This window comes from Cucurbita moschata, unplaced genomic scaffold (assembly GCF_002738365.1).
Source record: "Cucurbita moschata cultivar Rifu unplaced genomic scaffold, Cmos_1.0 Cmo_Scf00038, whole genome shotgun sequence".
NCBI lineage: Eukaryota > Viridiplantae > Streptophyta > Magnoliopsida > Cucurbitales > Cucurbitaceae > Cucurbita > Cucurbita moschata.
In genome coordinates, this window is record NW_019268554.1 from 884,895 (window position 1) to 910,093 (window position 25,199).

The following is a 25,199-nucleotide window of genomic DNA, read 5'->3' on the forward strand; positions in this document are numbered from 1 at the left end:
TGTCTTGAAGGATGTCTAGAGCATACTTCCTTTGAGACATAAAAATTCCTTTTCTAGATCGAGAAAATTCAATACCTAGAAAATATTTCAAATTTCCTAAATCTTTGATAAGAAATTTCTGGAGTAAACTAGTCTTGAGATATTGAATTTCTTCGAGATCATTGCCTGTCAACAGAATATCATCAACATAGATTAGAACTGCAGTGAAAGAAGTACCTTTACTCTTAGTAAACAAAGAGTAATCTGCATTGAACTGAGTGTAGCCTGCATTTTGTATAGTTGTAGAAAATATGGAGAACCAATTGCGAGAAGCCTGTTTTAATCCATAAAGAGATTTATGGAGCCGACATACTGTATTCTCCCCCTGTCGGCGAAGACCTGGTGGTAAAGACATATAAACTTCCTCGTCTAGATTACCATGGAGAAAGGCATTTTGAACATCCAACTGATGGGTGAACCATTTTCGAGCAGCAGCAACAGTGAGTAAGCAACGAAGTGTAGTAAGTTTCGCTGTAGGGGAAAATGTTTCTGTGTAATCAATACCTTCAACCTGAGTGTACCCCTTTGCTACTAGTCGAGCTTTATAACGTTCAACAGAACCATCAGAGTTGTATTTAATTTTGTACACCCAACGACAACCAATAGCTTTATGACCAAGTGGTAGAGGAACGAGAGACCATGTATGATTACGTTCCAAAGCTGCAATTTCATCATTCATAGCCTGCTGCCATAACGGGTCGCCAACTGCCTCATCATAGGTTTTAGGTTCTGTCTGGGATGTAATAAGAGCTAGAAAAGCACGTTGAGTAGGAGAAAAACGAGAGAATGAAAGGTAATGATGAAGGGGATACCTGGTGCCAGTGCCGGGACTTGAGCTAGAGGTTAAATGATTGGCTCCAGAAGACATCTCATAATCCTTATGCCAAGCTGGAGGCTGTTTAGTACGAGTAGAACGTCGAAGTGGAGCTGATGTATCAGGTGGGATAGGATTGGAATTAGTGGGCGAATCTGGAGAAGGTGGAGGAGACGACGGAGTAGTAGGTGAAGGGATAGGAGGTGAAGGAGGAGTAGGAGGTGAAGGAATAGGAGGTGAAGGAGGAGTAGGAGGTGAAGGAATAGGAGGTGAAGGTGGAGGATGGATGTTTGAGTAGGATGGATCATGAAGTGGTACAACAGGAGTCGAAGGAGCTAATGTCGAAGTTTGTGAAGCTGATGAAAAAGGAAAATCATCTTCACAAAATTTGACATTACGGCTGATAAAGAATGTGTGAGATTGCATGTCATACAACTTGTAACCTTTATGACCACAAGGATATCCTACGAAAACACAAGGAGTTGCCCTAGGTTCAAATTTTTGCTTAGGATGTACTATAGTTGCATAACATTTACAACCAAAAACTTTAAGATGATGAAATGTAGGTGGTCGTTTGTAGAGTGCTTCAAAGGGTGTCTTGTTAGATAATAATGGTGATGGCGTTCTATTTATAAGATAAACAGCCGTTAAAATGCACTCTCCCCAAAAATTAAGTGGAACCTGTGACTGAAAAAGAAGAGACCTAGCTACATTTAGGATATGGCGATGCTTGCGTTCTACGACTCCATTTTGTTGTGGAGTATAGACACAAGTGCACTGAAATTCAATACCACAAGAAGTAAAGAATGGTTGCAAAGATAGGAACTCAGTCCCATTGTCTGATCGAACTATCTTGATAGTAGTATGAAATTGAGTTTGAACGAATTTAACAAAGTTCATCAACAAATGATGTACTTCTGACTTATGTTGCATTAAAAAAACCCAAGTACATCGAGTAAAATCATCAACAATAGTGAGAAAAAAACGCAAACCAGAATGGGTAGGAATTTTATGTGGTCCCCAAACATCACAATGTATCAGATCAAAAGCAGAATGGGTTGTTATTGAACTTCTTGGGAAAGACAACCTAGTTTGTTTTGCTAACGGGCAGATACTGCAATTATGAGAATAACTCGCATTATTAAGATGCAATTGATCAGCTAGAAATTTAAAACGAGAAAAGGAAGGATGACCTAGGCGTAAATGCCACAAATCAGATGACTGAGATACTTGATGAGCTGAAGACTTGATTGGAGATGAAGAAATATGATAGAGACCTCCAAATTGTTTACCCGAGCCAATCATCTTCCCCGTAGCCAAGTCCTGCATAACACAAGAATCAGGATAGAAGGTGACATAACATTTCAAGTTATTGGTAAGTTTGCTGATCGACATTAGGTTTAAATTGAATGAAGGCACACATAAAACGTTGTTTAATTTAAGGTTAGGGCTAAGGGAAATATTGCCAGTATGTGACACACGTGCTGTCTCTCCATTAGGCAAATTTATTGTAGACATGATGGCAGTCTTTGGTTCAGTCATAACAGAAGATTTTGATACTATATGATCCGTAGCTCTACTATCGAGAATCCATGAATTAGAACTCGCAGAGTTAATAGATAATGTAGATATGGGAAACAAACCTGCAACATTGATGTGATTGTCAGAATTACCAGAAGGGTGATGATTGATTGCAGATAAGGCTTGTGCTATCTGTCGTAATTGCTCAGAAGAAAAATTTGGAATGGAATTAGGTGACTGTTCTTCTGTATTCAACTGTGAAACATCGGCCATATTTGCAGATGATCGATATCCACGGTTATTGTGTTGATTGTCTTGTCTTGTCCTTCCAGAATTATTTTTCTGTCGACACCGATCTTCTGTATGGCCCCTTCTATCACAAAACTTACAGTGAAACTTAAGAATTCGACACTCATTAATTCTATGACCACTTTTATTGCAGTGTTCACACAATTTGTCCTTGGCGAATTTTGAATATATTGTTTTCTTTTGCACTGCTGATGCAATCGAGATTTTCTCAGTAGGTTCGGAAGTTACCTGACGCTACATCTCTTCTTGTACAAGTAATGAATAGGCTTGCCTCACATTAGGTAATGGAGACATCATCAATATGTTAGATCTCACCGTTTTATAAGACTGATTGAGCCCCATGAGCAATTGCATCAACTTGTCTTCTTCGCGTTGATCAATATGTATTTGACGTTGATTACAGGTAAATGGTGTGCGGTACGCTTCCAGTTCATCCCAGAGTGCTTTGAGCTTGGTGAAATATGTTGACAGTGCCATGGTTCCTTGTGACATCGTTGCTATCGAGTTTTGTATTTGAAAAATTGCTGGAGCATTCTTTTGTGAGAATTGATCGTGAAGATCAACCCACACTTGATGAGCTGTCTTGGCGTGAATAATGCCTTTAGCGATATCTGCTTCAACGGAATGAGTTAACCAAGATATTATCATACTGTTGCACTGATTCCAGAGTTCGAATTCGGTTGAATTTGCATCTTGGGACGGTTCCTCAATTGTGCCATCAATGAAGCCAATTTTCTTCTTGGCAATAAGAGCATGCATAACTGATTTCCTCCAGGATTGATAATTTGCTCCATTTAATTTGATTGGAACAAGTGAATATCCTGGCTGATCAGAGTGATGAATATAGTACGGATGTGTTAAATCAACATCCGAAATTTCGAAGCTAGATTTGGCTGATTCCGCCATAAAGGAAATTTTGATATTTAAGAACACCAAGATCGGTGCTCTGATACCATGTTAAGAATGAGAAATAGAAATAGAAATAGAATTGGGATCGAAAGTATGATCTTCATTCAGGTTTACACGTTTAAATAGGATACAAACTATCAACTAATACCTAAAAATAGAAAAATATATATGTAATTAAATCTGGTAAATAAATAAAATATACTGTTAATCAAATCTATACTAACAGCTTCCTAAATATCTAAGATATATTCTAACTAATTATCACGGCAAAATATCCTCTTAATAAGGACTCAGCAGGAAACTAAGCATTGGAACTTACAAGAACTCACTACCGGCGATCTTCGATTCAGCATCTCCAAGACATAGAAGCACAACCGGTTCCCCCTAATCGATCCGATAAGCTCCCTTCCAAAGTAAATAATTCAAAAACCAAAAACACGAAAACTTTCCACGAATTCAAAAGAAAACAATAAAAAAACAGAGTTTAATCATTACCACTCCAAGGTTGATTTTGTTCGTGCATGGATCGGCCATGAAAGCCTCCGTAGCACCGAAGATCGGATCCTTAGGAGCCGGTTTCACATGATCAAACCATCCGAAACTCAAAGCCCTCGAAGTTGAAGTTTAAATTCATTGTTGGGCCGGTCTTTTGGACCGATCTAGTGGTTGCCGAATATTGGAGATATAATAAAATTATTATTATTATTTTTTTTTTTTAAAGTTATGAAATTAATAATTTATTTACGAAACTAATAATATTTTGAAATTAGTAACGTATAATTCTTATAGTAAGGTATGGAACCTACTCTTATAACATAAAAATGCATTTACTCTAATTAATTTATTGATTTATATATCTAAAAGAAAATTTATTAAATATCAATAATACTTTTACAATAAATATTAAAATTCAATAACTAAATTAAACATACTACAATTAAAATATTATAAACAAAAATTTAAATACTAAATTATTAGTTTTATGGAAATATATATATATAAAATCGATGGTATATTATTATTGAGCTATGCTCACATTTACGTCTATAGAGTAGTTTTGTATGTGACTTTAAAGACAATTACGTAATGATTATTTTTTAGTTAAACCCTAAAAAAAAAAACATTGTGGATTGAAATCAACAATCGATTGCTCGAATGGCTTCCTTCAATACTTTAAGGTTTATGGGCTACTCTGAATCAACTTTGATCATTATGGACCGGTTCCAAGATCTGACCCTAAAAGGCTGACTTAATTTTAACACCGAGTATGGTAACAATGAAAACGACTCTTTCTTCGGTAAGATTATACGAACAAATATTTGAACCAAAATATTGTACAAATAAGATAATACTTACACTCGGAGAAAAAAAATACTGGTAAGAAAATTGACATTTCGAGTACGAATACATTGATAATTTAAACAATATTTCTTGACAAAATCTTACGTTTTTTTTAGTTACGTACGTCATGATATGTATATCATCGATTAGAGATCGTGCTTAGTAAAAACACGAACTCTGAATCGCGTCTAGAAGAAACACGAACTACGAATAAAGTATACGTGAATCATGTCTGCCCGTTACTTTCACTCCATTCCTTGATTGCTTGCTTTACTGCTCTTTTCACCACTCGGGGCTTTACGATTTTTGTATCTTCATTCTGCACAACAAAACAAAGCGAATTTGAAGTTTTAATCGTTGGGTTATGTTCATGTCAGCAAGCTTAAGATACGGAACTCGAACCTCTTCCCCGACTGCTTGGAGTTGGAAACAATCGGAACAAGACACGTTGGCATCGAGGACTTCGAGTCCCAATTTCTCGAAGGCTTGTAGAATCCGAACTAACAATCCAGGCGAATTCTTTTCTAAATATACGTTTATGAGAAATCCTCTCACTAAACTCTCGACATTCACCACCTGCACGTTTGTAGAGTCAATTCACCGATAGGTACAACCGAACGTGGCGCTCGGGAAAAATAGTTGAAAATCTCGAGTAAAAAAGCATGAAATTCAAAGGGAAAAGTGAGTTAAGAGAAAAGTACAGCACTAGAGCTTGTGGATGCATCAAATTCTGTGGGCTTCTCATGATTCATTGAGGAAGATGCTGCTGCTTTCTTTCGCTCTCTCGAACCCATTTCAGAGCCGCCGTCCGCCATGTCTCCTCCACTCGCCGGCCACGCGCCACCAGAGGCTTTTGCTTTCTTTCTCTTGATGATCAGCTCTTGCAAAAAATGCAGACCACGAGTTCCTCTTCATTTATATTTGCATTTTCTATATATATATATATATATATATATAATTTTTATTTTATTTTATTTTTTTCCTTTTGCACGAGTGTTTCTGTTTTCGCTTAGGAAATTCAATTTTAATATTCGAGTTTTATAAGATTTTAGTTATTAATGTAACATTTATTGTAAATAAGTATAATTTTTTAAAATAATTATAAAAAAATATATCTCGAACATAGAGAGTTGCATTAGGTTGTGAATTCTGTTTGGATTACTTGAGTTGATCCAAATGATTTTCTCAACCCAACTCGGGTATACTCCTAAGTCGTGATAGTATATTTTAAAAGTTAAATAACAAATTTAGTTTCTAAATTTTTTACGGTTTTATCTTATTTACGTGAACTTTCAATTTTATGATAAATAAGTTTTTAACGTCTCCAATAGCTAGTTCAATTTTCAATTTTGCATACCATACGTCTAATTGACATTTGTAAAATGTTTCTAGCTTATTCGACACGAGTTTAATAGTTTAGGATCTCAATTTGATGTCTAATAAAATAAAATTAGTTAATTTATTAAAAAAAATGAATGTTTAAAAATTTATCAAACAGATACAAAATTAATTTAGAATCTCTAATTCATATAATTTTAAATATTTAATTTTAGTCCTTAAATTTTGAAATAAAACTTAAAATAAATTATGAGTTAGTTTATTGTTAATTTTTTAAAATAAAATTTAGTATCTAAAATTTAAAAAATATATTCAGTTTTTTTTCTTTAGTAGAAATTATTATTATTATTATTATTATTATGATTGAAGTAATTTCAATAAAAATGAATTTATTAGAGACTAATTTTAAATCATACCAAAATTAAAATTAAAATATATTAAAAATATTAATTTAATCCATTTAAAAATGGTAAGGTGATTTTGAACCATAGGGAGAGAAAATAGAAGAGAGAGAGGATTTTCGGTCAGTTTGGGCAGGGAGAGGTCGGGGGATTGACAGCTAAATACCATTTGAACAAACAAACACCAAACTCCTCGTCACGTGCAGATTCCTCCACTGAACACCTTTGGCTTCGGTCCAAAATTCCAACTCTCCTTTGGCACGTGCCCATTTTCACGGCTTTTGTTACAATTGTACTTTTCTTATAAGCGGACTTTACGATTACGCGACTCACTTCCAATATCGAGCAAATCAAGCCAATTCGAATTTGCTCGTCTAGGATTGGTCAACTTATGCTCAAGCCCCTGAACTCATTTTGAGAAGAAGGAGAAAACAAAGATTCTCCTATAATATATTTTGAGATGATTCAGCTCGGGCAAACTTAGACATGATTTTGTCTCATACAAAATTTGAGTGGGAGGAGTTGATAACTAGTAGCAACCACTGTGACTATAGAACATGCCCTGTACCAGCATGACCATGATCCCCTTGAAATTTGAAAATAATCCTTTTCAAGTAATTTATAATGTTTTAATTATGGGGATATATTTAAATTTTAAAGAGAATATAGTAAGTGAAACTTTTTTATTGCCTCGTTGGCTTCGAGTGAAGTACTCAACCCAAAAAAATAATTTTAAGGTTTTAAGGTGAGTTAGATATTCAAGAGCATTTTCGTCGGTTGTTCTTCCACTGTCTGTATGGTGGAAGAGACGTTGAGATGAATCCGTTGTAGTTATTGTGGGGAATACTCCTCTTTCCTAGCCGAATTAGCTAACTTCAACTTAAGACGATTCTAACGATCCCTTTTGACATGATCATACTATCTATTTCTCGCTTTTAAGAGTGAAGACTATCTCCACAAACCAACACAGTTCTTACAACATGTTTTGTCCTCACTCACATGCATCTTGCGAATGCAAGTCACCCAACGTGCAATTGCGCTCAACAAATCACGTTTAATTATGAAGTTCCTATGATTGAGTCACTGAAAAAGTAGTTATTTTAGGTATTTCTTAGTTATCCTATCCTTACGTACCCTTTTTTACTAACCTTTTTTTACTTGAGTGTCACACCCGATGATTTTAATCGATGTAAATGTTTCATTGAGATATATAGTCGAACGTTTTTGGTATTTTTAAAAAAATAACAAATAATAAAATAACTCGAAACCCAGCTGTCTTGATAGCACACAAACAAACCGCATATGTACCCACCTATTCACCTGTAGTGTACCCATTAATCATCACAACCAAACAATTTCCCATCCCAAAACAAAATTTTGACTTACTTCCAAACTTATTTCTTTTTCCCTCCTCTCTATACACTCTCATAGCCTACAACAAACCCCTACATCCTCCTACTTTAAGCAATGGACTCTTTTGTCCCTCGACCTCAAAAATACATTCGATCGTGTTGGACTGATTGTGAGAGATCAACGTATCGAACCGATTCCCTGATCCATATTCATGAACTGAATTGAATCCAGAGAAATGAAAATGACGACCTTGAAGTAAGTCAAGCTTTCTAGCAATGTCCGACAGACCAAGGACACAGAAGTCTTTTCCGTCCCTATCCCCGTTACCTATTTCAATCTCCATCTCTGTAACTTTTTTCCTCTTTTATATATTTTATAAAAACTATTCATTTTTAATCGATAATTTCACACATAAAATTTGGTGTGGTGGGGACCGGGACAAACAATATAATCTACCTCCTCAATCTGAAATCTCTCTGTATATTTTATAAAAACTATTCATTTTTAATCGATAATTTCACACAAAGTTTGGTGTTGTGGGGACCGGGACAGACAATATAATCTACATCCTCAATCTAAACTCTCTCTCCAGTCCCTCGTTTTTCTATTTAAACAAAAATTCTCTATCTAGTTTGAGACAGGGGACCTGTATGACTGCTTCTCACAATTAAATAGATAGATACTCGTATTATGTGGTTTTTTTATTTACTAACTTATTTCAACCCTTTCTCTTCTTACCTCCCTCAAAATATATAATCTTCTCTTCCGTAAGAATTAATTTGAATCAAAATGGAATAGTATAAGGGACCATGAAATAAATTAATATATTAACATTCTATTATATAATTAAAAAATTGATAAAATAATTGAAACTATATATTAAAAATTGATAGCCATATAATATATAGTTTAATATATAGTAGAAAAATGTAGAGTAGGGCCAAAGAATGGAATTGAATTTTACAATAATAACAAGATTTTAGTGTGTATTAGAGTTTGATTTATTTGAGTAGGGTAAATAGAGATGTTCACGAGATAGTGCAGGACGAGAAAGCCTTCTTCGTCCCCATCTTTGCTTCCTACTTCAATTCTCATCCTCATGAAACTCTCGTTCATTTTTGCAAAGATCGGAGCAGAGATTCTCCACATGAATTTACGAGCATGTGGGAAGAAATATTAATTTTAAAGATTTTTTTAATGAATAATTTTTATTTTTAAATATATTTTTATTAAAAAATATAAAAATATTCTCTCTATATATATATATATTGGTGCAGAGAGACGTGGGGGATTTAACAAGGACGGGATGGAGAATGTAATCCTCATTCCTTTTCCTCGTTATTCTATTTAAACAAGGATTATCCACTCTGTTTCGAGACAGTTCCCACAGATTACATAGACATCTCTAAATTTTATTTTATTTAATAGACGCAAACGAGAGATATTGATTCATGAGGAGAAATTTTAGAAACCAAAAATAAATTTTATTTTATTTATTTTTAATTCAATAATACATGAAAATGAATATTCAAATCTTTTTGCCGCGATACCGAGAGGACCAAAATTTTTGCAGTGAGACTGAGAGAACGAGATCAAATAGATCATTCTTAGTCATAACTTTCACTTATGCAGATCATTAATTATATATTATATGATTTTCTTGTCCGTTAGAGAATGTTTTTTTGCATTAAAAAGGGGAATTACCTTTTAAAGGGGTTATTTAGAGTCAAAATTAAAAATTTAAATAAATAAATTAGAGAGAAGAAAAAAAAAACAAATTTAAAATTAATATAAATAGTATTTTAAATTGGAAATATGTGTCGTGATATTCCTTTTATTCATATAAATATTATTATTCATTAAAACAATGGGAAAATTCTAAACAAATAATGCTACACCTAAAAATCGGTGGACATTAATAAACTCCAAATTGATGGATATAAATATTAAAATTTCCTATCTTAATTATTAAAAATTTATATTTTCATATTTTAATTTTTTTAAAAATAAAATGTCTATTAATAAAATTTGAATTTTAGAAAGAAAGTGAACTATTTTCTAAAAAATTTAAGTTATAATCCGTTGTAACAATGACTAAAATACCCTCATACTACTTTGTTCGTCGGCAACTACCACTGACAATAACTGACTCCAATCACATTGATGGATGTAAGTTACTCATAGGCGGCAACCGCTGACAACCATAGTCAATGACCAACTCTAGTGACCAACTCCGACAAAATCTACTAAACAAAATTGGTACTGGTTTGTGGGGATAAGGTGTCGAATCCAGATTCTAAATCTTGATCTGAATCTTGAGTTGGACATGAATCGTTACGAGGTCATATGATTTTAAATACAAACTTGAACTTGTATGTTTATAGTGGTTACCTCGTTTTAGTATGATATAATATTCTTATATGTTCGGCCGACATAAAATTTATAACTCAATTCGACTCATATTTCAATTTTTAAGCTAACAACACGACCACAAGGCCTTGTCCAATTACCTAGACTTAATAATCGGCCTAATACTTTCCCCTATTCCAAATCTCTTTCCGTATTAAATTTTATTATAACACCTCAATCAAGTCTTATCGTATTTTTGTTGATTCCTACGAATACACTCAAAGAGAAATTTAAAATGGATAATTAACATGCTCGAAAAAATTTGCTTGCTCGGTTTCACCCGTTCCTCTGGCTTAAATTTCACAAAATTACACACTTGGGTCCTAAATCAAGTAAAAAAAAAAAAGAAATCAATGAAAACAAATTGAAAATCGGACTTGAAATGCTAAAAAAGTGGCTCAAAACGATGGGGTTCAAGGCATATGATTCAGTTGAATCGACTACATAATTGTAACGCACCGTTGGGTTTAATTATATATATATATATATATATATATATATATATATATATATATATATATATATGTGTGTGTGTTAAAATAAAAATAACAAAATAAAGAAAAGAAAAAGAAAAAAAAACTGACCACCTCCCTTAATCTCTCTGTCCATCCCCTAAAATACCTCCTTCATTTAGTATCAATAATTTAGCGGAAAAAAAAAACAGAAATGGAAAGAAAATATTTTTCTGGAGTAAAAAAAAATGCAGATAATGGAGAGATGTTATACAATAATGAAGAGATCGGGAAGGAAGGCAGATAATGGAGAGATGGACAGAGAAAGGGAGATGTCATTTGAAAAGGTTAGTAGTCAGATTTACCTTTTCTTTCTACGATATTAGCAATTATTTAGATCTGAGTTAGAAATTTAGAAAATTATGGGAATGATCTGAATTAGAAATTATCTATCCTAGCTAGAGTCCATTAAAATTGGGCAATAGAAAATTATCTGAATCTGAATTAGAAATTATTTATCCTAGCTACAGTCCATTAAAATTGGTCTAAGAATAGATAGATAAGAAAGAGAGGAAGATAGGGAAAAGAAAGATCTGGAAGACATATTCAAATAAAAAAAGAACGAAGATTTGGAATACAGGAATAGATAGATAAGAAAGAGAGGAAGATGGGGAAAGGAAAGATCTGGAAGACATATTCAAATAAAAAAAGAACGAAGATTTGGAATACAGGAATAGATAGATAAGAAAGAGAGGAAGATAGGGAAAAGAAAGATCTGGAAGACATATTCAAATAAAAAAAAGAACAAGATTTGGAATACAGATGAAAATGAAGATAGGAAAAAGAAAGATCTGGAAGACATTCAAATAAATAAATAAAAAAAAAATTTAAAAAACAGGATGAAAAGGAAGATCTGTAAAACATATTCAAATAAAAAAAAATTAAGATTTGGGAATAGTAAAGCCAAAGAAAATTTGGAAATAGAATTAAACGATGTGAGAATTAAATTTAGATATGGGAGTAGATACATGGAGAGAGAGGAGTAGATACATGGAGAGAGAAGAACGTTAGATTTGGAATAGTAAAGCCAAAGAAAAAAAAAATAGAATTAAACTGGTAAACAGAATTAAACTATTTAGATATAGAAGTAAAATTGCTTGAAATAATTAGATATGGAGATAGAATTGAACTACTCAAAATAATTAGAGTTTAAAGAAAAAAAAAACAAAAGAGAGAAGATTTTATAAAAGAAAAGAAAATTAGAATGGGTTGAGCAAGTACTGTAAACAGAAGTAAAATATAACGAGAAATAAGTGAGGGAAAGAAAATGGAAAATATGAGTAATTATTATATTTGTATCTATAGAATATAACATTAAATGTTGAATTATACAAACCACTTGAAATATTAATAATATTGATATATTATTAATTTAAGTTTTAAGTTTTATTATCCTATATAATTTAGAAACAATGAAAATATGGAATTCGATTTTTATTGAGACCGTTTAGAGTCGTATTTCACACGGTTAGTTGGATTATTAATTAAAATGTGAAATACTAACAAAAGGTGACGAACGATGCGAAAGGGAGGAAACATTGGCAACATTTGGTGTAGTTCTGGAGGAACGGGAGCTTACGTTAAATAAATTAGGGAATACTTCGGTTAAGGCCAACCAGGTAAGTGGCCTTACTATAGGATAGGCTAAAAATTGTATGAGGTACGATGTTGTATGAACCATGTCGTACAATGCTGTATATGAGTTATGATGATGTATGACTTATGATGATGTGTGAGTTATGATACCTGATGATGTGCTCAGTATATATATATTTTGATGAATGTCGTACTTGATATGTTTGATACACTTTGTGGCAATATGATGAGTATGATGATTGTGTGACGTTTACCTTAATATGATGATGTTTTCCATATTGAGCATATTATATGATGATGAGTGTCATATTGCACCATGTCGATCGACATAGGACATAACCCTAAGAGCGTGAAAATGATATTAATATAAATATCCACGAGTATGTGTTACCTAGAGTAACAAAGAGATGAGACTAGAGGGTTGTGTCAAAGGAGACATTATGATGGATTTAGAGGGACCTCATGCATTTGTATGTTCATAAGCACAGGGCTACTTCTCCTAGAGATGATGAGTGCAGACGCGCACCGTATGATGAGCGCATATGCGCACAGGTGCGAAAGCACACAGATGAGGGTGTTCATGAGGTGCATGACACTATGGGGTTCCGCTGACCTCCGGACGTCGCTACAGATTAGCTTGACCAGAGGGTCCAGGGGGTGTGCGAGCACCCTGGGGATTCACACTCGCACGTGTGAGTCTTGTGTAGGGAAGTACTACACATCCAATTTGTCCGAGACTGGAGGCCACCCCTAAGATGCTTAGAGATAGGTCCCTAAATCATGATTGCATGTGTTTGCATTTGCATGGCCCCCTATAGTGGGGCCACTTACGGAGTATTCTTTGAAATACTCAGGTCGTGTGCCACATCATTTTTCAGGTAAAGGCAAGGCGCACTTGTACGGAGGACGGCGACATCGCGAGCAGAGACTGTGGCACGTGCATATGGTAGACTCATATTTAAATTTCTAGTCTTTAAGGTAAAATAGGTTGTTTTGCATTTCATTGTTTTAAATTATTTTGTATTTGTTTTTGTTTTCTCTAAATTTCAGTATTTCATATTTAAACACGTAAGACCGTGGCTGTGTTTTCCAGAGAAGAAGTTGTTTTAAACGTTTTTTGAAGTTTACGTTATGAATTATGTTCATGTAAGAGTTATATTTCCGCATTATAAATGAGCATAAGACGTTAGTAGCGACTCTGAGTATGTGAAAATTTAGGGTCGTTACAATAATCATCTTCTACCCTTGGACACAATAGAAACACGTGTGGTTGGCTCTGATTGTCTGATTTTGCTCTCAATTCACAAATTCTAGGTCTCGATTGAAGTTAGTTTCTACACCAAAATTCAAGATCTATTCAACTTGAACACGTTTGTACTAAAGTTAGCAAGGTAAGGAAAAAACGACATTCTAAGTCACTAGTTCATCAAGCTTATCCAAAATTTCATCACTTTTATAAGTTGTTGGATTCTCCGATATGTTGGATTTTTCAACCAATCAACCGTCACCATCACATCAATCAACCATGGATCATGGTCACCATCACATCAATCAACCATGGATCATGGACTAAAAATAATAATCAGACTTAGCTACAATTTGAGTAACCAAAAACTCAAAATTTAGTTGATTAGGTTGGTGGTCCGAGTAATCTAAATAAAATCCACAACCGAACTCAACCCTCTATTTCTAGTTAGGTGGTCGGGTTATTCTTTTTTTTCAAAAAAAAAAAAAATCTACTAATCCACGATACATGTTATATTAATAACTAAAATCTCATAAAATTCAAATATTAAACATTCACCAATCACAGCTCGTCACTAATTTAGGTACAAAATATTCTTAATATTCATATTAATCTTAAAAGTAGGGAGGGTAGAATTGGATTGCAACCCTATTTTCGGGTTTGTCGTGTTGACTGGACATAAAAAACGTCAACCGTGAACCAACCAGTTTTTCTAAAAATTCACCTCAACTCAACGTTTATAGTTTGGGCTAGATAATCCTTATTAATAATTTTATCAACGATTTTTTTATAAATGTATTAATTTATAGTCTATTAGATAAACCCTAAATTGTGAAAGTTAATCATTTTAAGCTCTCAATTTAAAAAACATTCCGATATTAATTTAGAAATTTTATTTATTTAAATTGGAAGGTTTTTTTTTTTTTTTTTTTTTTCTAAGAAACAAATTTGACTTCAATTCTTAAGAAAACATTGAATATTTAAAATTCCGATTAGGAAGAGAATTTAGTGATCGAATCGACTTTCAATTGAAAACGTCTCAGTTCATCGCAGGAGATGGTCACTCGCAGCTTTGAAAATGGCAGAAATCATTACTCCTTCCACTTCCCGGTGCAGTCTCGTCGCCCAACTCGGCGTCCGCTGGAACTTGCGGATTAGGCTTACCAAGTAAATTCTCCTCCGACTTTTGGAGTCGCTCTCAAAATTTTGAAACCTATAAGCATCTCTGTAGCATTCAATTTTGACGATGTTGTTGATCCGAACAGTCCCCGCCTCGCTACCACCGTGGTCGAATCTTCTTCGTCGGCTTTTGTTCGCCGAGTCTCGATTGCTTCAGTTTCAGCGGGTGGATTCATTTGGCAGTTCGGTAAGTAAGCGAGTGAGTGTTTAAGTTGTAATAACTCAGTGTTGTGTTGTGTTCTGTTCTGTTAATAATCGAGGAAGTATTGAGCCTTTTAGTCCCTCCGATTTCTTTATGAATACGAATCTCTGGTTAATTGCATAGTTCAACTGTAATTTGAGACTGGTAATCTATTCAGAATCAACTTAAACACTTCTCTTTTAATCTCTTGTCTATTGTCTTGTTCCACCGTGTTTCTCGTTAATTGGATTTTGAATGCAATTTGATTTCGTAATTCTTCAGGCGTTACCTGATTCATCATGTTATGGTAGTTCTTGTGGCGGCAATGAGGAATGTTTGCATAATAGAGATCATAATTCGAATGTGATAATGATAGGAGAGATTCCTGTGAATCTAAATCGTAAAGGAAATGAACAGGAATCCTTGTCTCGGTTGTCTGTTGGTAAATGTGATGATTTCAAGTTGAGAAGCGATCAAAAAGGGATTCCTGCTAATATACCGAGTTCATACCATGATGATGAGTTTCCTCCTGTTCCTAGACAAAATACCAAAAGGAGAAGCCGGATAGATTTAGGATCGGAAAGAAGGTTGAAGAACAGTACAAGCTCATCACAAATGGAGAGGAATGAACCATTTAGTTTCAAGAAACATCGGTCTCCGGATATTGGTTCCAAAAATTCTCTTGCCACTGCCAATTTGCCTCCCATTGAATCTTTCGATATATGCTTTCCTGAAAGAAGAGGTAAATCAAAACCCAGATATTCTTGGCAGTCTAAGGATAGGGACACTATGAAAGTAATGGAGCATGCTGATGAAGCTACAAATGGTATTGTGATGAGGCCTGGAATGGTTTTACTGAAGCATTACATTCCTCTACATGAACAGGTACTTCCATGCTTAGGTTGTAAGTAATTTTATGAACTAGAATCACACTGTTCTTATAGATGAGAACAGGCATTTTGTTGCCTTAGATCATTGCAATTGTTCGTCTTCAACGAAGAACTCCTAGTAAGCGTGAATCATAAGCTCGCGTTGACTATGTCCTTGTCCTTTGTACATACCGGCCATCGCTCCTACCGATTGAATGGTCTGGTGAAGTGTTCGGATCGCGGCGATGTGGGCGGTTCGCTGCCTGCAACGTTGTGAGAAGGCCACTAAACCTAATCATTTAGAGGAAGGATTAGTCGTGAAGTCCCAAATTGATAATGGACATTTACCTGTCCTAATAATTCAAACAACTTGATTTCTCGTAATTATAAAATTTCCAATGTTATCCATTGTTAAGGAGATGCCCTGTAGTTTCATCTCTTTGCTGCCTTGTGTTCTTTATACTTTATGGTTTTCCATATGAGTGTTAGGACTTGGTATCTAGGGTTTCGTTTTTCTTGTTGCAGGTTAATATTGTGAAAACTATTCAAAAACTTGGTCTTGGCCCAGGGGGATTTTACCAGCCTGGTTATAAAGATGGTGCAAAACTCCGGCTTCAGATGATGTGTCTTGGATTGGACTGGGATCCTCAGACGAGGAAATATGCTCGTAAACGGGTTGCTGATGGTAATAAACCTCCAGATTTACCTCCTGAATTTGCAATTCTGGTTGGGAAAGCACTTAACGATGCACATGCCTTGATCAAGAACAATGGCGACACGAATAACATAGAAGACATACTTCCAACAATGTCTCCTGACATATGCATTGTGAATTTCTACTCAACGAGTGGAAGACTGGGTCTGCATCAGGTATTTGCACTAATTCCATCTTCACATTTTTTTTTTGTTTGTTTGTTAGAAATCACAAATCTCCACAGTGATATCATAGTGTCCATTTTGAGCATAAGCTTTCGTTGCCTTGCTTTTAGTTTTTCCAAAAGGCCTCGTACCAATGAAGATATATTCCTTATAAATCCATGATCAACCCCTTAATTAGCCGGTGTTGGACTCCTCTTCGAACAATCCTCCCCGCGAATAGAGTACACCATAGAGCCTCCTCTAAGGCCTATGTTGCCCTCGAACAACCTCTCCTTAATCAAGGTTCGGCTCCTTCTCTGAATCACTCGAACAAAGTACACCCTTTGTTCGACACTTGAGTCACTTTTGACTACACTTTCGAAGCTCACTTCTTCTTTGTTCAACATTTGAGGATTTTGTTGACATAACTAAGTTAAGGGCATGACTCTAATACCATATTTGTAATCACGAATCTCCACAATGGTACGTATTGTTCACTTTGAGCATAAGCTATCATGGTTTGCTTTTGGTTTCCCCAAAAGACTAAGGAAGATGTATTCCTTACTTATAAGCCCATGATCCACCCCTTAATCAGCCGATGTGGGACTCTTCTCCCAACAATCCTCAACAATTTTTATTTCATATGATAAACTTTTTCTAACCAGTCTAATTCATGCAGGATCGTGATGAAAGCAGAGAGAGTCTGGTCGGCGGACTACCTGTTGTTTCCTTTTCTTTGGGCAATTCAGCAGAGTTCTTGTATGGAGATCAAAGAGATGTCGATAAAGCAGGGAAGATTATACTGGAATCAGGTGATGTTCTAATTTTTGGTGGAGAATCTAGGCATATATTTCATGGAGTATCTTCAATCATACCTAAATCGACGCCTAAGTTTCTGCTTGATCATACTGGTCTTCGTCCTGGGCGTCTAAATCTTACATTTAGAAAGTACTAAAACACAGCTGTTCCTTGTTTGTCCTGTACAAATGAATAGCTGTTTTATTTATTAATTAGATGATTATCTAAGTGGGATATTATAATTCTAGTTTGTAACTATTCTTGGTTTCTGATTTGTCTTTAGGATACCTTTTCTGTCTTCCACAATGCCTTTCCCATGAACATCTTGTAGTTATACAAGCGAGTATTCTTGACTTTCGTTAATGTTGTTTCATGGGGTGTTGATTTGACCAATGGTAGACGGACAACGGTTTGGATTGAGTATAGAGATACAATAAAAATGATCTAGGGTGTGATCGGTTACTCGTCGATTAGGCCTCGGAGTCCTTTTTTTTCTCCAATTTACCTCTACAAAAAATTAAAAGACTGAATGCATGTTGATTTCTTTGCCTCCAACGAATAGGGCTCAATAGTTCACATTGTTGATTGGTGGCAATTCAAGAGACAACCGAGCTAACGGGAAATTTTTTTCAATTGGATCCTAATTGTCCAATTGAGAAGTTTTGTCTAAGTCTTCTACTTGGATGAAGTAACCTAACTTGAAGTCTTGTTTGATTTTGTTCTTCTCTTTCCTCTTTTCTTAATTAAGTCCAACTAAACATAGAAGTGCATAGAAGTGCATGATTCAAGTTTGTAACAAGTACTTGACTTTGTTTATGAGTTGTTATGTAATCTTTAGAGCAATTCAATTTGTGATCGAATCTACTCCACGTGTAAAGATCAAGGATCTCTAGTTCATTAGAGAATCGAAAAAGAAACATTAGATGCAAATTACCGTAATAATTTAAAAGAATTTTGAGAGAAATCAAAAAGAAAAAAAATAAGTTAATAAAAAAATTCAAACTCTCCATCCAAAATGAAGAATTGTTAGATCATAACTTAAAGAAAAAAGATAATCTATATTTATCAAACGATTTTTTAAATTTTTTTTTAGAAGATTAAAAGTATTAATGCTACTTTTAAAATTTAATAACATCTTTTAAACGTGATACTAACGATTTCATTCATATACTAATCGTAAATAGATTTTCAAATTTTTTAAGTTCGACAATATGAATAAAGCTTTTGAATGGTTAAAATTATTTTTGAACTTTTAACTGGTTTTAAAATATTAATCAAAATTTTAAAACTGTAAAGATATTATTGAAACAAATTACTAACATTTTTTCTCTAAAATTAACCTGAATTATTTTTTAACCTTTTTCTAAGTTATAGGGTATTTATTGAAACTTTTAAAAATTTTAAAATTTTTTCAAAACACATATTTTTATTAATTTTGTCTTTTGTAGTTAAAACTTTTGTCTGTGCATTTATTTTGGAGTTGGATTTGATTACGACTTTAGTATCACTTATAACTCGAGTTTGTTCTCTTGTTCAAATTTATCGGTAACATATTTGATTAAGTCTTAATATATATTTATTTAGTAAATTCATAATTAAGTATAAAGTTAAACATCCCTCTCCAAAAAGAAAAAAAATAAAAAAGTTTATTTAAATGTTTTGTTTAAGATATTTGAGAATAAGATATCGAAAAATAAGATGCCATAACTGTATTTAATGTTGTCAAATTTTATATAAATAAATAATATTTTGATTTGATTCTCCCACAAATTTATTGCATAAATTTTTTTGGTTAGTTATTTAAGATTTGAATGTTGAGGATTATTAAGGTGAGTCTCCCATCCGTTAATTTAGTGGAAGATCATGGGTTTATAAGTGAGGAATACTATCCCGATTAGACGTTTTAGGGAAGCCCAAAACAAAGTCCCGATAACTTATGCTCAAAGTAGACAACATCATATTATTGTGTTGTGGTGTCTCAAAATCCCATTTACATCAAAATTATAAAAGAACATGAAATATGCAAATATTAAGGGATAATCACATCATTATAATCGTCAAAATTTGTTTAGAAGAATCAAATGTTAGGGCAAGTGAATTGGATGCTAGTTCATGAACTACAATCATATTTGAAATAAAAAAGAAGAGAATATCGCTAACATGCAATTTAAATTTTTCACTCATCACTAATTCATGACAATTCATGACATATTGTTGTAGGTCACATGATTTTCATTCAAATAATAATTTTGAAACGAAAGATGAAAAATAATTCTTAAACTTCAAAAGAAGTAATCATCAAACTCAATTTGATAACTACTCCGTGTTGTTCCACGGTTCCATTTTCTTTGTTTTGATTTGAGAAACTGCTTTTGTTTTCAAAATTTGATTACAAATTTAAATGTTCAACCCGGAAAAATGAGTAGAAGAATTGTAAGAAAACACACCGAAAATGAACTAAAATGGAAGAAGATTTCAAGTCATTGCCGAAAACGGACTTAAACCTGTTTCTGTTCATCTCTGATTCATGTGTCGACGCCAAACATTATTTCCGAAAATACAACACGAATCTGAAATTACTTCAACTTCTTAAATCGAAGTCACTTCAGAAAACCACAATCGATTCCATCAGATCACACACACCATTTCGACCTAACTTTCCATGGATTTCAAGAGAGAGAGAGAAGGAGAGAGGCAAACAAGCACAAAACAGAAAACGAAAGAAAACGAAAATCCTCCTGAAATTTGTTGAAAGTTAAATCAAATCGAAATCATCGAGAAGAGAAAACGAAACAGAGTCGCTGATCATGATATTAATTAAGAATCAACGATTCTGGCGAATGATCATCAATGACGTCGGAGAGTACCTATCGGCGACGGAAACGGAAACCTCGGGGGAAAGCGAGCGGGAAAATCGGATGGCGGAGGCGGCGAGGGCGATGAGATCGATTATGAAGAGCGAAACGTCACGGAACACGAGCGATGGCTTTCTGAGAGCCACACACATCAATATCGGGATCGTATTCCCAAATCTCGAAGACGACATTCCTCTTCTGCACCGCAACCCTTCACTTCCACTTCTCTCTCTCTCTCTCTCTCTCTCTCTCTCTCTCTCTCTCTCTCTCTCTCAGATGTTTTTAACTTTTTCAAGTTCTTTTCTAATTCATTCTACTTGGCGTCAATTCCAGGTCCTCAAACCAGTGTTTAATTACCACTCTACCCTTCTCCATTAATTTTTTTTTCGATTTTCCAATTTTTTTTAGAAGAGAGATAAATTAAAATTAATTGTTGAATAATCTTTTTTATAATTAACAAATTTTTATTATTTTTCAATGTTTTTATAGGAGTGTTCGTATGATCCGATTATCGACTGATTCGTTCGAACTACCTAACTCAAACCATAAATGTTAGGTTGGGTGAGATTTTTTCCGCTTTGGATTAGGTTGGATTTTTTAGAAATTAAAAAATTTAATGTCCGTTTGCGGGTTGATATTCTTTTGATCGGGTCAACCAATCAACTCGAAAATAGAGTACAGTCCAACACAACTCTACTATAAGATTACTACGAAGATTAAAAATATTTGACGTATGTAACTAATGTTAGTGATACTGTGTGAATGTTTGATATTTTAGCTATTTTTTAAATGATTAAAAAAATAACCTAATAGCTCAACCGAGCTTGAAAATAGAGAATTGAGTTGTGAACTCGATTCGGGTTACTCGAGTCATCAACCCAAAATTTCATAATGGTCCTAAAGATTTTCCCAACGTAACCCGCTTTTACATTTGAACTAGTTAATGTATTTATTTTTTTAAAAAATCAATGTTCGAATTGAACTCAAAATGAAAATTTGAAAACGTTAAGGTACAAAATAATTAAATTTAAACAAAAAAATAAATAAATTGAGAGGTACAAAATAATTTTAATTTCTAATTTGAAGCTTATAAGCAAAAAAATAAATAAATAGTAAAGGACAAGAAGGACATTGTTGTAATTTCACAAGGCCCGAAAATTTGTTTGTCTGCATTTACGAATGAGGACATTATGACCTCATCCTCATATAAAAACCTTATATTAAAAAATTATTTTTGCTTCTCATTTGAATCTTTAACCCAAAATGTCGACACTCTCAATAATAATTAATTGCTTTTGTACTAAAAAATAATTAAAGTAATTAATTTCTTTTGTTTCTCTTTATCCCACCCCTCTAGTGTTTTTAATTTCATTTTAATGACTACTTTTTTTTTATATTTAATTTATTGACACAAAACATTAAAAATAATTAATATGATATTAAAATATACTTCCCGTTAAATTATATATTTTTTATTTAGACTTTAAAATTTGTATTTTACGGATCATTATATCAAAAATATATAATCCATCTAGTATCCATTCAATTTGTTTTTTTTTTAATTTTCAAGTTTAATCGTATATTCTTTTAAAAACCCGATTCATCCAAAAATAGAGTTATAATCCAACTCTATCGATTATTTAAAAATTAAGAATATTTAAAAATGCTCCATATAATTTTAATTATTAATGTAATATATATTATTATTTTTTAAAATAATAATAATAAAAACGAACCATTTGATAACCCAATTGAAAAATAAAGGGTTGAGATGTGCTGGATTCAATTGGTGAACTTTATTTAGGTTGCTGACTTCACCGATCCAAAAGATTTTCTTAATCCAACCCAACATAACTCATGTCCACCCGTAATTTGAAGGGAATAAAACTCACATCTTCATGGTCGAGAATTTTCTCTCCTTATTATCTCGAGCAGTATCCAATTAGATTTGTTTACCCATTGTTAATCTAGCATGTGTGGAACTTCACCTACTTTTCGTTTCTATGCCCGTCTATGATATCTCTTTCGTTCTTGTCTTTTGCTTCATTTATGGTTTTCTTGCTTGGTTTTTGAACTTTGTTATTTCGTTGGTGCCTCGACCTCAAGTTTGATTTTTTTTAAATAATAATAATTTAACGTGTGTAGAGTAAATATTTTAATTTAATGGGATAGGCAAGAAATTCACTACAAAATTTTAAAATGTATTCGTCTCAAATTTACGTAACGTTAAAAAATATCGACCCGTTAAAATGTTAGTATCTTAGTAGAAAAAATATGTTTGGGTTGTAATTGTTATAATTATAGAAAATGGAGTATAAATGTATTTTATGTTTTCAATATTGAAAAATTAAAAATCTATTTTAATTTAAATAATTATTTAATAATATTTCTACTTATAAATATCAATATAAACTATAATTAATTAGTTTATGAATATGTTTTATATTGTATATTTTATATAATTATGGAATATCGTATAATGTAAATTATATTATACATGAATTGAGTTTTATAATATGTTCAAACATAAAAATGTTGTTTATAAAATTTATATTATTTAAACCATAAAATTCGAAGAGAACGAACAAAAGCTAAATTATCTACCGGATAAAGACGAAGAAGCTTTCTTCGAAAAGGAATTGGTTATTCGACGGGGCCCGAGTAGATGATACCATTAAGATTGTGGGTAATCTTCCTAACCACCCAAACGTAACACGGGTTAGATTGCAAGAGCATAGGTGGCGGCTACTATAACTAGTAGATTTTCTAAATATAGATGAATCGTATTCGTGAGCTTATATTCAAAGAAAAAAAATTAAGAGTATACACGGGTTAGATTGAAAAAAAATTCTGAACCACCCGAAATTTCGATTTTTCAAAACTTCAACCCTGCCAGAATCGGAGAAAAAAATCCCAACCCAACTCAATTTTTATAGCTTGAGTTTAGTGGTTTAATTGGTCGAGCTACCGAGTCATATGAATACTAAAAACCAAACCCTATCCCGAATGGTTGAACCCAACATGGCGTTTCCCTTGGTACACGTTTTGGGCCATTTTAATCGCTATTGGGCCCATTATCTCGTGAGATCCATAAAAACTTACGTGGTTGGGCCTATGTATCACAGGCCCATTAAAAAATCTCTCTCTTTCTCTCTCTCTGGCTGTATTCAAAAGTCACCGGATGCCAGCAAGAGTAAAGACGACAGGCCAATAATTAAGCTGCACAATCCCAATGCATACACTGACAACTATTTGTTGGCTGTCACGCAAAAAATCCACGCGATCTCTGTAACTTTAGCTCACAGCCTCACTGACGCTTTTCAAAAATTTAAAAAACATTAATGACCTGGAAATTACCCGACCAATAACCGACATTCTTAACAAATGAGGTGGGCCCCATTAGATGCTGTACCCTGCTCCCACTGTTTGATCTCGCCGACATGTCGGCCCAACCCGTTGTCAGTATGGGCTGGAATGCTCATTATTTCGGCCCATCCATAATTGTTCTTAACATTTCCTTTTCTTTAAAGTTTCGACAATAAAACTAAATTGATTATCGGTCCTACAAATCAATCGATTAAGACTAGCTCTAACAGTGTCTTGCATTTTTTCGATTTGAATTGGGTTAAATTTTTAAAAATCAAAAGTTCGGATCAATTCGTGATTCGACCAATCTAAAAATAAGATCACGATCCAACCAAAACTATAAAGATTGAATTGAGTTAGATTGTTTCAAAGTTGAATTTGGTTAAATTTTTTAAAAATTTAAAGTTCGTGTTGATTCATGAGTTAACATTTGAACCCGACCCATCAAAAAATAAAATCATGACTCAACCCAGATCATATAGATTAGATTGAGTTAGATTTTTTCGGAGTTGGGTTGGGTTAGATTTTAAAAAAACTGAAATTCGGGTCAATTTGTGAGTTAACCTTTTTTGTCAGGTCAACTCGACCAACTAAAATATGAATAACATTTGATATTTGTAATCGAAAATTAATTATTTAAATTCGTCTAATAACAATTTCACTTCTTTTATTTATAAATTTATATTTATTTCCCCATATCGTTTGATGAATATATTTTAAAAATTAAAAATAAAATCTTTAAATTGTTTTTTTAATTATCAAAATTTGGTTTAAATTATATAGTAGAAAACATGTAAATAAATGTAATTAAAAAAAATATAAAATGGGCTCACAATGATGAATTAAAAATTAAAAAAAAAGAGGGAAAATTAAGGGGTAAAAAAGTAAAAAATGAGTGAACAAAGATCATAGGATACCAATCAAATCATAACTTATGATTAGTTTCGGTTAGGTGTAATATTGAAAGCACTGTTTTAAATCTCCCTCGTGACCTGTGGAATTGTGTCACGTGCATGACTGGCTACACAGTAAATTTACATTAAATTTAGTTTCTAAATTGACCAATTTCATTAATTATTTTTAAATAATAATTAACAAACATTATTTTATAAGTCTTTGTGATATTGTGTAAATTTTACATATAAATATTTATATCTAAAGTTTTATAATGTCTCAGTATCCAAATATTTGAAATTTAGGTTCATCGCTGGCACTTGATGGCCCCAACATTTTCCTACGACATAGTCACATTACTTACTTTTTGCTTCTAAGAGTGCAGTCTACATAAATTATTTCAACATGTTT

The 25,199-nt window shown here is 33.2% G+C and overlaps 2 protein-coding genes and 1 long non-coding RNA gene across 5 annotated transcripts in view; 1 reads left to right on the forward strand and 2 right to left on the reverse strand.

Moving 5' to 3' along the window:
• The window catches only part of LOC111432415, a 20,235-nt gene extending 16,045 nt beyond the window's left edge, over positions 1 to 4,190 (reverse strand). For all 3 annotated transcript variants that reach the window (XR_002708635.1, XR_002708636.1, XR_002708637.1), the window contains exons 1-2: positions 4,088 to 4,190; positions 3,912 to 3,997 (exon numbers count right to left, since the gene is read on the reverse strand). This is a non-coding gene — a long non-coding RNA (uncharacterized LOC111432415). The remainder of the gene's footprint in view (positions 1 to 3,911; positions 3,998 to 4,087) is intronic.
• A 705-nt stretch (positions 4,191 to 4,895) lies between these two features.
• LOC111432414 lies at positions 4,896 to 5,822 on the reverse strand. Its single transcript, XM_023069282.1, has 3 exons — positions 5,635 to 5,822; positions 5,336 to 5,509; positions 4,896 to 5,252 (listed from the first exon to the last, which is right to left on the reverse strand). The coding sequence occupies exons 1-3, from the start codon at positions 5,746 to 5,748 to the stop codon at positions 5,160 to 5,162; spliced, it is 381 nt and encodes a 126-aa protein (XP_022925050.1). The 5' UTR covers positions 5,749 to 5,822; the 3' UTR covers positions 4,896 to 5,159.
• An 8,934-nt stretch (positions 5,823 to 14,756) lies between these two features.
• LOC111432318 lies at positions 14,757 to 18,000 on the forward strand. Its single transcript, XM_023069145.1, has 4 exons — positions 14,757 to 15,154; positions 15,431 to 16,033; positions 16,543 to 16,887; positions 17,555 to 18,000. The coding sequence occupies exons 1-4, from the start codon at positions 15,035 to 15,037 to the stop codon at positions 17,828 to 17,830; spliced, it is 1,344 nt and encodes a 447-aa protein (XP_022924913.1). The 5' UTR covers positions 14,757 to 15,034; the 3' UTR covers positions 17,831 to 18,000.
• Positions 18,001 to 25,199: the final 7,199 nt, after the last annotated feature.

Bases quoted from the DNA above. Each gene is read 5' to 3' on its own strand.
- LOC111432414 (XM_023069282.1), bottom strand. From the start codon at position 5,748: ATGGCGGACGGCGGCTCTGAAATGGGTTCGAGAGAGCGAAAGAAAGCA. The intron at 5,510-5,634 runs GTACTTTTCTCT...ACAAACGTGCAG, and splicing joins CATCCACAAGCTCTAGTGCT to GTGGTGAATGTCGAGAGTTT. The intron at 5,253-5,335 runs GTTCGAGTTCCG...TTTGTTGTGCAG, and splicing joins TCCAAGCAGTCGGGGAAGAG to AATGAAGATACAAAAATCGT.
- LOC111432318 (XM_023069145.1), top strand. From the start codon at position 15,035: ATGTTGTTGATCCGAACAGTCCCCGCCTCGCTACCACCGTGGTCGAAT. The intron at 16,034-16,542 runs GTACTTCCATGC...TTCTTGTTGCAG, and splicing joins ACATTCCTCTACATGAACAG to GTTAATATTGTGAAAACTAT. The intron at 16,888-17,554 runs GTATTTGCACTA...TAATTCATGCAG, and splicing joins GAAGACTGGGTCTGCATCAG to GATCGTGATGAAAGCAGAGA.